The following is a 16,239-nucleotide window of genomic DNA, read 5'->3' as shown; positions in this document are numbered from 1 at the left end:
CGGTACTGAAGAAGGACAATTGCCAGAAACGTCGCCGATTAAATGTTTGTTTTCCTTGTAAGGTCACGCAGTGTTATTAATTGTGTTGTTGTTGTTGTTGGTGTTGTTGTTGTAGTTGTTGTTGTTGTCTGTGCTGTATAGACCTCCGGCCTGCATAATGCACGTGAACACTCCGCGCCCTGCTCTGTTTAAATCAGTGGTTCTTAACCCGGCGTGGTTCTAAACTCGGCGTGGTTCTAAACTCGGCCTGGTTCTTAACCCGGTGTGGTTCTAAACCCGGGGTGGTTCTAAACCCAGTGTGGTTCTAAACCCGGGGTGGTTCTAAACCCGGGGTGGTTCTAAACCCAGTGTGGTTCTAAACCCGGTGTGGTTCTAAACCCGGGGTGGTTCTAAACCCAGTGTGGTTCTAACCCCGGGGTGGTTCTAAACCCAGTGTGGTTCTAAACCCGGGGTGGTTCTAAACCCGGGGTGGTTATAAACCCAGTGTGGTTTTAAACCCGGTGTGGTTCTAAATCCGGGGTGGTTCTAAACCCAGTGTGGTTCTAAACCCGGGGTGGTTCTAAACCCGGCGTGGTTCTTAACCCGGTGTGGTTTTAAACCCAGTGTGGTTCTAAACCCGGTGTGGTTCTAAACCCGCGGTGGTTCTAAACCCAGTGTGGTTCTAAACCCGGTGTGGTTCTAAACCCTGCGTGGTTCTAAACCCGGTGTGGTTCTAAACCCGGGGTGGTTCTAAACCCGGTGTGGTTCTAAACCCGGGGTGGTTCTAAACCCAGTGTGGTTCTAAACCCGGTTTGGTTCTAAACCCGGGGTGGTTCTGAACCCGGCGTGGTTCTAAACCCGGCGTGGTTCTTAACCCAGCGTGGTTCTAAACCCGGTGTGGTTCTAAACCCGGTGTGGTTCTAAACCCGGGGTGGTTCTAAACCCGGTGTGGTTCTAAACCCGGGGTGGTTCTGAACCCGGCGTGGTTCTCAACCCGGCGTGGTTCTCAACCCGGCGTGGTTCTAAACCCGGGGTGGTTCTGAACCCGGCGTGGTTCTAAACCCAGCGTGGTTCTAAACCCGGCGTGGTTCTCAACCCGGCGTGGTTCTAAACCCGGTGTGGTTCTAAACCCGGGGTGGTTCTAAACCCGGTGTGGTTCTAAACCCGGGGTGGTTCTAAACCCAGTGTGGTTCTAAACCCGGTTTGGTTCTAAACCCGGGGTGGTTCTGAACCCGGCGTGGTTCTAGACCCGGCGTGGTTCTTAACCCAGCGTGGTTCTAAACCCGGTGTGGTTCTAAACCCGGTGTGGTTCTAAACCCGGGGTGGTTCTAAACCCGGTGTGGTTCTAAACCCGGTGTGGTTCTAAACCCGGGGTGGTTCTGAACCCGGCGTGGTTCTCAACCCGGTGTGGTTCTAAACCCGGGGTGGTTCTGAACCCGGCGTGGTTCTAAACCCAGTGTGGTTCTAAACCCGGCGTGGTTCTCAACCCGGTGTGGTTCTAAACCCGGGGTGGTTCTTAACCCGGCGTGGTTCTAAACTCGGCGTGGTTCTAAACCCGGCGTGGTTCTTAACCCGGTGTGGTTCTAAACCCGGGGTGGTTCTAAACCCAGTGTGGTTCTAAACCCGGGGTGGTTCTAAACCCGGCGTGGTTCTAAACCCGGGGTGGTTCTAAACCCGGTGTGGTTCTAAACCCGGGGTGGTTCTAAACCCGGTGTGGTTCTAAACCCGGGGTGGTTCTAAACCCAGTTTGGTTCTAAACCCGGTTTGGTTCTAAACCCGGGGTGGTTCTGAACCCGGCGTGGTTCTAAACCCGGCGTGGTTCTTAACCCAGCGTGGTTCTAAACCCGGTGTGGTTCTAAACCCGGTGTGGTTCTAAACCCGGGGTGGTTCTAAACCCGGTGTGGTTCTAAACCCGGTGTGGTTCTAAACCCGGGGTGGTTCTGAACCCGGCGTGGTTCTCAACCCGGTGTGGTTCTAAACCCGGGGTGGTTCTGAACCCGGCGTGGTTCTAAACCCAGTGTGGTTCTAAACCCGGCGTGGTTCTCAACCCGGTGTGGTTCTAAACCCGGGGTGGTTCTTAACCCGGCGTGGTTCTAAACTCGGCGTGGTTCTAAACCCGGCGTGGTTCTTAACCCGGTGTGGTTCTAAACCCGGGGTGGTTCTAAACCCAGTGTGGTTCTAAACCCGGGGTGGTTCTAAACCCGGGGTGGTTCTAAACCGAGTGTGGTTCTAAACCCGGTGTGGTTCTAAACCCGGGGTGGTTCTAAACCCAGTGTGGTTCTAACCCCGGGGTGGTTCTAAACCCAGTGTGGTTCTAAACCCGGGGTGGTTCTAAACCCTGGGTGGTTATAAACCCAGTGTGGTTCTAAACCCGGTGTGGTTCTAAATCCGGGGTGGTTCTAAACCCAGTGTGGTTCTAACCCCGGGGTGGTTCTAAACCCAGTGTGGTTCTAAACCCGGGGTGGTTCTAAACCCGGGGTGGTTATAAACCCAGTGTGGTTCTAAACCCGGTGTGGTTCTAAATCCGGGGTGGTTCTAAACCCAGTGTGGTTCTAAACCCGGGGTGGTTCTAAACCCGGTGTGGTTCTTAATCCGGTGTGGTTTTAAACCCAGTGTGGTTCTAAACCCGGTGTGGTTCTAAACACCGCGGTGGTTCTAAACCCAGTGTGGTTCTAAACCCGGTGTGGTTCTAAACCAGGGGTGGTTCTAAACCCGGTGTGGTTCTAAACCCGGGGTGGTTCTAAACCCAGTGTGGTTCTAAACCCGGTTTGGTTCTAAACCCGGGGTGGTTCTGAACCCGGCGTGGTTCTAAACCCGGCGTGGTTCTTAACCCAGCGTGGTTCTAAACCCGGTGTGGTTCTAAACCCGGTGTGGTTCTAAACCCGGGGTGGTTCTAAACCCGGTGTGGTTCTAAACCCGGTGTGGTTCTAAACCCGGGGTGGTTCTGAACCCGGCGTGGTTCTCAACCTGGTGTGGTTCTAAACCCGGGGTGGTTCTGAACCCGGCGTGGTTTTAAACCCAGTGTGGTTCTAAACCCGGTGTGGTTCTCAACCCGGTGTGGTTCTAAACCCGGGGTGGTTCTAAACCCGGCGTGGTTCTGAACCCGGTGTGGTTCTGAACCCGGTGTGGTTCTAAACCCGGCATGGTTCTGAACCAGGCGTGGTTCTAAACCCGGCGTGGTTCTAAACCCGGCGTGGTTCTTAACCCGGCGTGGTTCTAAACCCGGCGTGGTTCTAAACCCGGTGTGGTTCTAAACCCGGGGTGGTTCTAAACCCGGGGTGGTTATAAACCCAGTGTGGTTCTAAACCCGGTGTGGTTCTAAATCCGGGGTGGTTCTAAACCCAGTGTGGTTCTAAACCCGGTGTGGTTCTAAACCCTGCGTGGTTCTAAACCCGGTGTGGTTCTAAACCCGGGGTGGTTCTAAACCCGGTGTGGTTCTAAACCCGGAGTGGTTCTAAACCCAGTGTGGTTCTAAACCCGGTTTGGTTCTAAACCCGGGGTGGTTCTGAACCCGGCGTGGTTCTAAACCCGGCGTGGTTCTTAACCCAGCGTGGTTCTAAACCCGGGGTGGTTCTAAACCCGGGGTGGTTCTAAACCCGGTGTGGTTCTAAACCCGGTGTGGTTCTAAACCCGGGGTGGTTCTGAACCCGGCGTGGTTCTCAACCTGGTGTGGTTCTAAACCCGGGGTGGTTCTGAACCCGGCGTGGTTTTAAACCCAGTGTGGTTCTAAACCCGGTGTGGTTCTCAACCCGGTGTGGTTCTAAACCCGGGGTGGTTCTAAACCCGGCGTGGTTCTGAACCCGGTGTGGTTCTGAACCCGGTGTGGTTCTAAACCCGGCATGGTTCTGAACCCGGCGTGGTTCTAAACCCGGCGTGGTTCTAAACCCGGCGTGGTTCTAAACCCGGCGTGGTTCTTAACCCGGCGTGGTTCTAAACCCGGCGTGGTTCTAAACCCGGTGTGGTTCTAAACCCGGCGTGGTTCTGAACCCGGTGTGGTTCTAAACCCGGCGTGGTTCTAAACCCGGCGTGGTTCTTAACCCGGCGTGGTTCTAAACCCGGCGTGGTTCTAAACCCGGCGTGGTTCTAAACCCAGTGTGGTTCTAAACCCGGCGTGGTTCTAAACCCGGGGTGGTTCTAAACCCGGCGTGGTTCTAAACCCGGCGTGGTTCTTAACCCGGCGTGGTTCTAAACCCGGCGTGCTTCTAAACCCGGCGTGGTTCTAAACCCGGGGTGGTTCTAAACCCGGCGTGGTTCTAAACCCGGGGTGGTTCTCAACTCGGCGTGGTTCTAAACCCGGTGTGGTTCTAAACCCGGCGTGGATCTAAACCCGGGGTGGTTCTCAACCCGGGGTGGTTCTAAACCCGGCGTGGTTCTAAACCCGGCGTGGTCCTAAACCCGGTGTGGTTCTAAACCCGGTGTGGTTCTAAACCCGGGGTGGTTCTGAACCCGGGGTGGTTCTAAACCCGGGGTGGTTCTAAACCCGGCATGTTTCTAAACCCGGCGTGGTTCTAAACCCGGCGTGGTTCTTAACCCGGTGTGGTTCTTAACCCGGTGTGGTTCTAAACCTGGCGTGGTTCTAAACCTGGCGTGGTTCTGAACCCGGTGGTTCTAAACCCGGCGTGGTTCTGAACCCGGTGTGGTTCTAAACCCGGCGTGGTTCTGAACCCGGCGTGGTTCTAAACCCGGCGTGGTTGTGAACTCGGCGTGCATCACGCTGCACCCCCTGGTGGTGCGAGACGCCCTTTCTGGGAGTGCGAGACATGGGCAGAGTTTAATTCTAGAAGGTAAATAATCGAAAACACAAGTTCAGCATGGGCACGTGAGTAAGCACTACTTTGTTTCATTAAACCCTCCGCATTTATTAACATTGCACATTTGTTTAACGACTGGGATTAAAAGGGGTGCAAGGCTGCAGTGAAGGTGAAGAACCACCGGGTGCAAGCGACCACGTGTCTGGGAGCTGGGATACAACCGGACTCACAAAGGTGAGCGGGTACCCCCCCCCTTCCCTGGTGCCCCCCCCACCCCCCCAAATTTGCATAACCACGCCCTCTCAGACACCGGACCCCGCCCACTATTCAGGTATAGCACCGCCCTCCCTCTCCTCTTTTTACCCGTATCAAAATCCCCCCCCCTCCTATAATCATTATAAACTTAACAGACTCTTAAGACTTTCGCGACCAATATTATTCATAATATAGGTTTTTGGGTCAGATCGTGTTATTTATAAATGTGTCGTAACCCTCCACCACCGACGCGGCCAAACAGTAAAACATGTGTCACGTTTGTTACTGTGTGGCCGTGTCGGGTGGTGGAGGGTTACGACACATTTATAAATAACGCGATCTGACCCAAACACCTATATTATGATGAACAGACTCTTCTTGGGCAAGAGTGCTGTTAGCGAGCAGCCCCTGTGAAGGTCAGCACGGCCGCATTTGTCTCCCTCGTGGCGATGTTTACGCATCGCAGCAGACACTCAATTGACTGGCCCAAACATTTTTTTTTTAATTCGCCACCAAGAAAAATCACAGCTCGTTTGCCGGCCGTCGACCCTCGGGCGGGCCCGGGTACGTGGCGCCGAGAGCGCTAACCGGCCGCGCCACCGCTCCCCACGTAAAGCCAGCGAGGCACACGCGGTGAGCTGTCACTGCGCCCAGCCGGGCCCTCTGTGGCACGAGGAGGCAGCGAGCGTCGCTCGCACGGCGCCACTCGGAGAAGGCGAAGCCCTCGGAGGGAAGTAACAGACAGAGGGGGAGACGCCGAGACCCCTGGGCTCATCCGACACCCGCCGTGGGACTGCGAGCGGCGAGGAGCAATTAGCCGGGCCCGATCGATCCTGTCACTTTCCAACTGGTTGAGTGGCTGGGGGATACAAGGGTTTATCACCAACACGCCCTGACCAGCGTGGTGAAGTATGGTCGAAACAATCCGCACGGCGTGACAAAGGCGAGCTTTATCCGGCAATGAATCGACACATATCTGAGCACGGTGGTAATCTCATGTTCAGTTTTGATGATAATCACAATCATGCGTGGTACTATTGTGTGATTATTGTGATTATTGTGATTATTGTTGATCAAGGAAAGCCTCAAGGAGCCTCGAGATTTTCCTTTCTTTCTAGATTTATTTTTAATATTTTTTTTAATTTTTTTTCTTTATCTACGTGACTTTACCGAAAGAACCAAGAGTATGTTTTCCTTTCTATTTAATTCTCTATTTTTTATGTAACCAGGTTAGGCCCACTGAGCTGTACAGCTCTTTTTCAGAAGCGACCTGGCCACAAATGACAGCCCAGCGAAGTGGCTTCTCGCGTGGTCATTGATAGCGGCCGAATCCTCTTCAACTATCTCCGTGACTTTACCGAAAGAACCAAGAATATATCTTCAACGCGTGTTTCTAAATATGGATGGGGGGAAAACGGAGGACCCGGAGCAAAACACACGCGATCATGGAGAGAGAAAGAGAACATGCAAACTCCACACACACCAGGCGTCCGGGTCGGGATCGAACCCACATTGGGTCCTGTTACATTCATTGGATGCGCGATCGACTCCACTAATGAGAGTTTGGCCTCTTGCCGGGGAACCCCGAAAGAGGTCCACCACGACGCATACGAGGGAATGGGGGTGACACTCTTAAAGCTCCGCACAGACAGATTCAAGAATCATCCATTGCTGTGCTGCCACCTTCTGGCCACGTGGCGGCCAGGCCCCAAGGCGAACAGCACCTGCTGCTGCTGCTGCACCTGCTGCTGCTGCTGCACCTGCTGCTGCTGCACCTGCTGCTGCTGCTGCACCTGCTGCTGCTGCACCTGCTGCTGCACCTGCTGCTGCTGCTGCACCTGCTGCTGCTGCTCTTCCCCAGCCGAGCGAATCAACCACGGAACGCGCAGTCCCGGGAATGGAAAGTTAAAAGCAGAAGCAGGGAAATTCCCCCCACCCACAATCCAGTCGCGCCCTGGAAATTGCAGAAGGTAAAGATCCCCCGAATAGCATGCAAAGGCTGTTGGGCCAAGTGCTGTTTATTTAGTCTCAAGCGGCGCACGAGGAGATGCTGTGGCCAGAACCGCGACCGGTCCGCCTTTGTCTCCCCCAGTGCCGCTGTTTAGACACCACGCCAGGTAATCATTTAAGGTTCAGTCGACCTAGGGGAGGCGCAGGATCCGGTCCAAATGGCATTCGCCACTGATATTAGCCGTGTTCGAGAATGGAACTCGGGCGAGAAGGTTCGCAGCGCGATGCGCGACAGCTCTCGGTGCACATATGCTTCGTGCAGACAAACAGACGCACATGGCTACACAGATACAATGACAAAGATCCCCCGTGTAGCCTCAGAAGACTGTTGGGGCAAGTGCTGTTGGCTAGCACCTATGAAGGCCGGCACAGCGCGCGAGGGGGTGCGTGGCCATCACCACGCCCGACCGCTTTTGTCTCCCGAGTGGAAACTTTACACACCGCACCAGGTACTAATTTGAGGCTGTGTCGACCTAGGAGAGGCCCAGGACCGGTTCAGATAATCGTCACTAACGTTGGTGGCAGTGAGCGGTAATCGATTTCGGCTCACCGGGTTCATAGCGCAGCGCGCTAACGAAAGCGCCACCGCTCTCTAAGTACATCTCTCACACACGCGCGCGAAGGTGTCACTTGAAGGCACATTGTATGTTGACCTTCTGTCGCATCGTCCGTAACCAACCGTGCAAATCACTTTGACGAAGATCGTGTGTGTGTGAGAGAGAGAGAGCAAGATCGGTGATCAGCAGGGACGCACACCTACCTGCTGCACGCTTCCTTCGAATGCCCCCCAACTTGTTCAGTGAAAGCCCCCTCGCACCAGCCCCCCCCCCTAACCAACAACGCGGAACTTGCACCACCCACTCACGAGGAAGATGAGCGCCCGTCACGTGCGCGGGGGTAATGGGTAACCCGGGGGGGGGGAGCCGGGCAGGAGTCACTCGCACACGCGCGTGACTGCTGCTGGCCAGGTGAGCGCGGTGGCGTCGGTTGGTTTCTGTGAAAATTCCGTGATTGCCGCCTGCCATGTGTATTGTGCATATGGTGTGCTGCTGTATGTACAGGCTATTATATACAGCATCGATGTGGCCCCGTGGCCCCCTGTGTCTCCCCGTGTGTCCGCAAGCAGCAGCTAGTCACAGTGGCAATGTGTCCCCGTGTCTCCCCGGAGTCCCTGTGTCTCCCCGTGTGTCTCACCGTGTGTCTGCATGCAGCAGCTAGAGACAGCGGCAATGTGTCCCTGTCTCCCCATGAGTGCCCGTGTCTCCCCATGAGTGCCCGTGTCTCCCCATGAGTGCCCGTGTCTCCCCATGAGTCCCTGTGTCTCCCCGTGTGTCTCTCCGTGTTCCCGCAAGCAGTAGCTAGACACAGCGGCAATGTGTCCCCGTGTCTCCCCATGAGTGCCCGTGTCTCCCCGTGTGTCTCCCCGTGTGTCTGCATGCAGCAGCTAGACACAGCGGCAATGTGACGCATGCTTACGAACACATTTGTGTCTCGCTGTGTTGGCTCGAAAGCCTTCCTCGCGTGTTTTCTTTCTAAACGTAGAGTTTGCTCAGAAGCGTGCCGCCTGGGCAGTCGCCGGCGTTGTTGGGACGCTGCTAATTAACCATGGAGAGGCTGCGTGGCCTCATCACTCGGAATGCGCCTCGACCAGTCGCAGCTGAGATGATAAGATCAGAGTTGAGTCTGCAGAGTGCTCGCATGGGCCATCACCCACCGCTATGCACGGACAGATAGGGGCAAGCGGGGGGGGGGGCAATGTGGTGTGGTGGGCAGCTGAGGGCACTGAAGCGAATCTCTCCTGAACACGTAGCACGCTTTCGCGACCAATATTACCCACAGTAGATGTTTTTTTTCGGGTTATATCGCGTAAATATAAATGTGTCGTTAATTGGCCGCGTCGGGTGGTGGCGGGTTTAACGACACATTTATATTTACGCGATCTAACCCAAAACAAATCTTTATTACGGACAAATGTCCGTTGTTGTACTGTACTTCTATCCTCGCCGACTTCACAAACCCGCGCAGACCAAGATAGTGAAGTATGGTCAAGTATAACCTCACGACCCGGACGCACGGCGTGGGGAGGCCTTCACCCAGCAGTGGATAGATCATGCCTAGAGATGATGACTGCTGCTGAGCGTGGCTCTGTGGTGGCGGCGTGCGCTGCGTGGCTGTGACTATGTCCACCCTTGTGTCCACCCTTGTGTCCACCCTTGCGTCCACCCTTGTGTCGGGCCGCGGGTGCCCAGATGGCCGACTTATTCACAGAGCGCACCCCCATAGTGGGAGCAGCGGGAGAGGAGGTGCCATTGACTGAAGAAAGCAAAGCGGTGAGGAGGTGGTGGTGGTGCAGGTGGTGATGGTGGTGATGGTGGTGGAGGAGGTGGTTGTGGAGGTGGTGGTGGAGGAGGTGGAGGTGGTGGTGGTGGAGGAGGTGGTGGTGCTGGAAGAAGTGGTGGTGCAGGTGGTGGTCATGGAGGTGGTGGTGATGGTTGTGGAGGTGGTGGTGGTGGTGGCGGTGGAGGTGGTGGTGGTGGAGGAGGTGGAGGTGGTGGTGTTGGTGGAGGTGGTGGTGGAGGTGCAAGCGGAGGAGTGGCGATCTGGCAGGGTGTTGGGCGGCTGGGTGTCGCATTGGTGATGGCACTCGTGCCTCACAGCAAGAAGGACCTAGGTTCAATTCCTGACTCTAGCGCTTTTCTGCGTGTAGTTTGTATGTTCTCCCATAGGTACAAAAACAACTATACAATGTAAACAGTCGTGGCCAAATATTCCGATGTCGAAAATGAACGGCAAATTATTATTCAATTAGCATGACACGCAACGCTAACATCGCCACCTACTGCGAAACCTTGGCAGGACCCTCCTGGATTGATAGTCTCACAGATACAAGGGGAGAGGGCGATCACCCCCCCGCCCTCCCTTGAGACCCCGAAAATGTGCGTTTCATTGACATTTAACATGTCAAGTACTGTGCATGTTTACATTTCTATTGATGTAGGGGATAGGGGAGGCCTTCATCCGAAAGCTGATTTGGTCACGGTTGGCGACGTGAAAGTGCACACGTGTGTAGCGGGTTGGTTTTTTGCGTGTGTCGTTATGTATGTGTTGTATTGTCTTTATTGTTTTGTGTTCGTGGTGTGCGTGTGTGTTGTGCATATTGTGTTGTTGCGTGTTTAATGAACGTTGTCATCTTTTCATCAGAAAATCATCCGGCTGGTGTTCCGGGTTCTGGTCACTGTCATGGTAACGGTGAGTGACCACGTTTTATTGATCGCCACTCTGTGTGCGTGAGTGCCGGCCTCGATGCTCAGATCTGTTATCGTTCCATGCCAGCTGTCACATGCTCATCACTAACCGCGAATATTTTGGCATCTCCACCATCTCTGCTGCACCAGCAAGGCGCTCTGTGCAACGGGCATAGTCCGCAGTTATGTCGCTACGCTACGCGATCATCCCAATTGAGTGATTTTCAGTAAACTTTAAACGACGGACCATGACTCCGGCACGCGGTCGCCTCCACGAGTATCAATGGCGTCTGGTGATCTCTAACGCCCCACGAACACGCGCGCAGTCATGACCAGGGCGGCCGACGGGCCGCGTTCAAGACCGCAATCCTCCCTGCTGGGCCGCAGCACAGAGCTCGCTGCTCCAGGAACCCGGTGGACGACGACCAACACCGGTGACGATTATCTGAACCGGTCCTGGGTCTCGCCTAGGTCGCCTCAGCCTCAAATGAGTACCTGGTGTGGTGTGTAAACATCGCCGCCGGGGAGACAAAGGCGGACGGGCGTGGTACTGGCCACCCACCCCCTCGTATGCCGTGCCGGCCTTCATAGGTGCTGCTCGCTAACAGCACTTGCCCCAACAGTCTTTCAAGGTTATACGGGGGATCTTTATCTTTGGGTGTGGCAATTCGTGTCGGTGACTGTGTGCAGGTCAACACGTCGCTGTGCTTCGTCCGTGGCGCCCAGTACTCCAACAAGTACGGAGTCTCCTACGGGGTCAAGTACTTCCTGCTGGGATGCAGCCTTATCGGTGAGATCGCGCTGATGATGATGGGCATCGTGATCACGATGTTTGATGATGATTTGCGATCGAGTCACCGCCCACACGGCTTCGTTTCAGTTGGGTCTTTCCGGCTCGTTGACTTGGAAACGATTTCCCGAACCCGGCACACCACATCCAGTGTCCCACTCGCTTTGGCGGCGGCTCCTAGTCCACGTGTCTACGGATCGTCACGCGTTTTCCAGCGATCCAGAAATTGTTTCAGTGAGGAATTTGGCTCTGCCTGCATCGGACATGTGGTGGAAGTATCCTTGTTGTTGTTGTTGTTATTCCACGTGTTTACCCAAGAGGGTTCTGCCAAGTTTTAGCAGTGGGGGGTTTATGATTATTACGTAGAATCCAATCGAGAAATTTGCAGCAACTTTTAAAAATGTGAACTATGATATCAGCACACGATGGCCCACTCTTGCGGATAACATCAAGGGATCGTCAACATTCACTGTGAAGCATATGTTTTGGGTTAATATACCCGCAGTGTTAACCGGGACGGCCGCTAGATTCGAACCACGAAAATCTGCGGCAAACAGCGAACACGCTACCGCTTGGGGCGCGTCACCGCCATCAACAATCACGCCACAAATGATCGAGATGGACTTGAATGCCACGACGATGATCACTACAATGATGGATGACGTTGTGAAGGATGACGTTAGCTGACAGTGATGAAAACTTCAAGTACCCTTTGGTGTCGACGCATTTGAGGTTTGAGCCCGGGTTGAAGGCGGGCGATTAGCATGCGGGTGAAGCCGCAGACTCTGATGAGACGTGACCCGGTGTTGCCCTCTTTGCCGTTCCGTGTGGTGCTGCGTGACATTGTGGTTGAACGCCTGACCTCTACAGCGCCATTGAGCTTCTGTTCAGCTCCCTGTAATGCGTAACGATGAGCCGCTGCCACCACTGCAACGCTTTGCGGTCTCGTCACTGACTCAGTTTATCGGCGCTTACAAACGATCTCCGCCTCGTGTTACGTGCAGAATATAGGTCGTCACACGTTTGGCTCTCATCTGCGTTTGTCGTCTGGCCAGAAAAAAAAATCCTTTGTCAATCCACTGCAGGATAAGGGTCTCCCCACACCTAGCGGGTCGTGGGGGTTGTTTGATCATACTTCACCACGCTGGTCAGTGCGGGGCTTTGGTGACGACGTGGAGCATAGACGTGGGAGCGTAGCCTACACATACTCGTAGATCATAATCATCTTTAATCATCATAATCATCTTTAATCATCATAATCATCTTTAATCATCATAATCATCATTAATCATCATAATCATCTTTAATCATCATAATCATCTTTAATCATCATAATCATCTTTAATCATCATAATCATCTTTAATCATCATAATCATCTTTAATCATCATAATCATCTTTAATCATCATAATCATCTTTAATCATCATAATCATCTTTAATCATCATAATCATCTTTAATCATCATAATCATCTTTAATCATCATAATCATCTTTAATCATCATAATCATCTTTAATCATCATAATCATCTTTAATCATCATAATCATCTTTAATCATCATAATCATCTTTAATCATCATAATCATCTTTAATCATCATAATCATCTTTAATCATCATAATCATCTTTAATCATCATAATCATCTTTAATCATCATAATCATCTTTAATCATCATAATCATCTTTAATCATCATAATCATGATCTTAGAGCCGCGCACTCAAGGCCGCACGGTGTGATCCGCGATGGGAAATGGATCGCGGCATTCACCTTGACAATCCCCACGGCGACAGCACCTGCAAGGCAGCCCATCGCGTCTGAGCTCGCAAGCTAAGCAGCCTCGAGACGGTATAGCGCTTGGAGGGGCTCTTGGGGCTACTTGTTGCGCTGCACTTCTATGCTCCCCACATCTGTGCCTCCTCCGCCTTCACGAAAACTCACCCTGTGACCAGCGTGGTGATGTTCATGGTAAAACCCACGGCTTGGGGAGGTCATTATCCAGCAGTGGATTGGCAAAAGGTCTGCACGTGGCTGCACGCACGCGTATGATTCTGTACGATAAGAGCGTGCAGTGACACTGAGATAAAGATCCCCCGTGTAGCCTTAACAGACTGTAGGGGCAAGTGCTGTTAGCGAGCACCTATAAAGGCCGGCACGGCACACGAGAGGGTGGGTGGCCAGCACCACGCCCGACCGCCTTTGTCTATCCAGTGACAATGTTAACACTGCGCCAGTTACTCATTTGAGGCTGAGTCGACCTATGGGAGGAGGCCAAAGACCGGTTCAGATAATCGTCACTGATGTTGGCCCTGAGCGGGAACCAGGTTCATAGCGCAGCGCGCTAACCGCTACACCACCGCTCCCCGTAGTGAGACACACACGCAGTGACACAGACACAGTGACAAATACAGTGATACACACACGCGCACAACCACACAGTGACACACACAGTGACACACGCACAGTGACACACACACAGTGACACACGCAGTGACACACGCACAGTGACACAGACACAGTGACACACACGCGTGCACACACACAGTGACACACGCAGTGACACATACACAATGACACACACACAGTGACACACGCAGTGACACACGCACAGTGACACAGACACAGTGACACACACGCGTGCACACACACAGTGACACAGACAGAGTGGCACACACGCGCAGACACACACACACCTGTAGTCCTTGACGCTGTGCCGTGCCTCTCCTCTTTTGCAGGGTTCAATGCCCTGCTGAACATCATGGTGAGTGTTCTCTTGGAGATCCATTCTCGTCGCGTTACGCAGCGGGAACATCGCCACCGACACCGCGCTGACGACGAAAGGCGGCGGCTGAAAGTGCGCGCTCCTTGCCAGAGGCGGATTCAGCAACTCCCGGTGTCGGTGTGTCGAGCGCAGTTCGCGTTGTGGCGACGAGGAGACATCCCGAGGCATGGACAGAAGTTCCTCTACTGCTTCGGCGGCGTCATCACGCTCCAGTCGATCCTGGCGGACATCGCGGCGATGTCGAACTGCCTCTGAAGAGAGGCGGCTGCCGTCCACTCCGTCGTGGGGAGAGAGATCGGCTCGTTTATCCTGGCGGATGTGTGGCCCAAGCCGGCCTTTATTTCTCGCTGAATAGTTGCTGTAACACGCGGTGTATCTGCGCAACCAATATTCAGATTCATAATAGAGTAGACGTTTGGGTTAAGCCACGAAATGATGTGGCACATTTTTGTCGTTCGTATAGCCCCCCACCACCCGACACGGCCAAACAAATTAAATGGCCCCATGGTTAGATCATTACGTGGCCAAACCAAAACATCTCTCGTGAGTCTGAATGTTTTCCTGATCGTTGGTAGAGTAATAGCCACAGCCCCTGCGAGTCATACTGGATGCAGTGTGCTGGCTCAAGTGACGCCCCTGAGAATAACTGTGCCCTTGTCAGAACGCAATACGATTGACAGTGCATCGTGTGTGTGTATAGGCATCTCAAGATGCTGACACGTGCAGGCCTGGCTCTAGCAGAGCTGTTGTGTGGGACCATCCCAGCACCTGCCTAGTGCTGCTCTGTAGACATAGTTCATAGAGAGAGGATGTCGGTCATAGGCAAAGGATAATAGAAAGGTCTCGAGTCTGGACTTGAACAGAGGCAGAGAGCCAACAGCATTTGATGGCTGGGACAAGGGAGTTCCAGACGACCGGGGCAGCGGCAGAGAATGAGCATCACAGGTCCACACGCTCAGAGGATTGTACGCACATGGACTTGTTTCCCACACTTGTGTTGTAGGTCACACACTGACCGGGTCCTCAGCGTAAAGCGATGGGTAATATCGGGCTGCACGTTTGTGCGTGTGTGCTTTGTCTTTGGCGTTTCAGCTTTTATTGTGAAGGTCAACAGCAAAAAGCTTCTGACATCCGCTGGGCTAAATGGAACGTGCAAACCTCGCACGAGCTCACGGCTCTGAGATGGGTGCAGCACTCATTGCGAGCGATGGTTTTGTGATATTTCAACCGATCGGACGGCAAGGCAGAGTTTGTTTATTCACTGGCAGCCCGGCGCAATGGAGACTCGTGCTGATGGTGGTGCGGGGTGCCCGTGGTTTAAGGCAGGCACGGAATGCCTGCTCCTGTATTGTATGGCCGGGCATTAAATTCTTGGTGTTTTCCACATCGACAAGCGAATGAATCTCAGTTGATCGACGCGTACTACGGATTATAACACGCACTTCCCACGCCCCCTCCCCCTGTAATGAAAGCAACATGTTGGGGGAGCGTCTTATAATCAGGAGATTATTTGTACTCGGATGTCTTACCCAAACACGTGGACACGGCAACTACTCCACTCAGCGTCACCCCCAGCACACCTCCCACCTGGGAAGGACCGCGCAGGCTGCGTCATGGACACCGTGCAGGAGAAATTTCGTCCGTGCGCAGTCAGCAGCGACGGCAAACACAAAATAGACACGCCACGAACCGCGTGTATCACTCAACACTCGAGGCCTCGACCTGCCATCTGTGTATTGTGACCACAGTGTTCAGTTTCATGTATTAGGTGTAACCCTGTGAGCCATGCGGCTCTTGACTCAGGTGCAACCGCAACAAAAAAAAACATGACCAAGACACATCTTAAAGTGATTACACGCAACAAAGTCAGTGATCTGGGGAGGGAGGGGGGGAGTGGGGGAATCAGTCATCCCAGTGGCGGTCATCTCAGTCAGCCAACCCACCCCTAGACCCTCCTCCCGTCAGCGAACCGTCAGACACTCCACGTGGTCGCCTCAAAGTGCACCTGGCCTGGCACAGGCGCCGCGGTGACGTCACCGTCTCTTCGTGGCGGTGATTGGTCTTGGTGAGAGGGGTGTGTGCCTGTGTGGGGGGGGGTGTGAGTTGGTTTCGCCCGAGTGGGGTGGGGATTTAGACAAAGCGGCGACGCTGCTCACCCCCCTGGCGCCCGACCACGTGGTGGAGTCCAGCACTCGAGCGGCTCTCAAGTGCTCCGTCTTGTCCCACCAGCCACCGCGCTGCCGAGTGGGGCATCAAAAGCCGCCGTCACCGCCTCGTCACTGCTGCTGCCGCCAACCACGTTCCGGGGCCCCCTCCACCACCACCAGCAGCAGCAGCACCACCTCCTCTTCCACGGCGCCTTCTCGCCTACGCCTCGTCCACCAACCTCCTCCTCCTGCTACCCCCGCCCCTGCCCCTCTCACCCCGCC

General features: G+C 54.0%; 2 protein-coding genes across 2 annotated transcripts in view; both read left to right on the top strand.

The window, feature by feature from the left end:
• Positions 1-7,918: 7,918 nt before the first annotated feature.
• LOC144946534 (uncharacterized) lies at positions 7,919-14,173 on the top strand. Its single transcript, XM_078875513.1, has 6 exons — positions 7,919-7,963; positions 9,245-9,325; positions 10,197-10,244; positions 10,931-11,030; positions 13,764-13,789; positions 13,943-14,173. The coding sequence occupies exons 2-6, from the start codon at positions 9,245-9,247 to the stop codon at positions 14,063-14,065; spliced, it is 378 nt and encodes a 125-aa protein (XP_078731639.1). The 5' UTR covers positions 7,919-7,963; the 3' UTR covers positions 14,066-14,173.
• Positions 14,174-16,030: 1,857 nt separating this feature from the next.
• CISD2 (CDGSH iron sulfur domain 2) overlaps positions 16,031-16,239 on the top strand; it is a 15,647-nt gene continuing 15,438 nt past the window's right edge. The window contains exon 1 of the mRNA XM_078875512.1: positions 16,031-16,239. The gene's annotated coding sequence lies outside the window, so the exon portion shown is untranslated.

The sequence above is a fragment of the Lampetra fluviatilis genome, chromosome 41, assembly GCF_964198595.1.
Source record: "Lampetra fluviatilis chromosome 41, kcLamFluv1.1, whole genome shotgun sequence".
Taxonomy (NCBI): Eukaryota; Metazoa; Chordata; class Hyperoartia; order Petromyzontiformes; family Petromyzontidae; genus Lampetra; species Lampetra fluviatilis.
The sequence above is the reverse complement of the archived record's forward strand: the minus strand, read 5'-3'. Positions and strand labels throughout refer to the sequence as shown.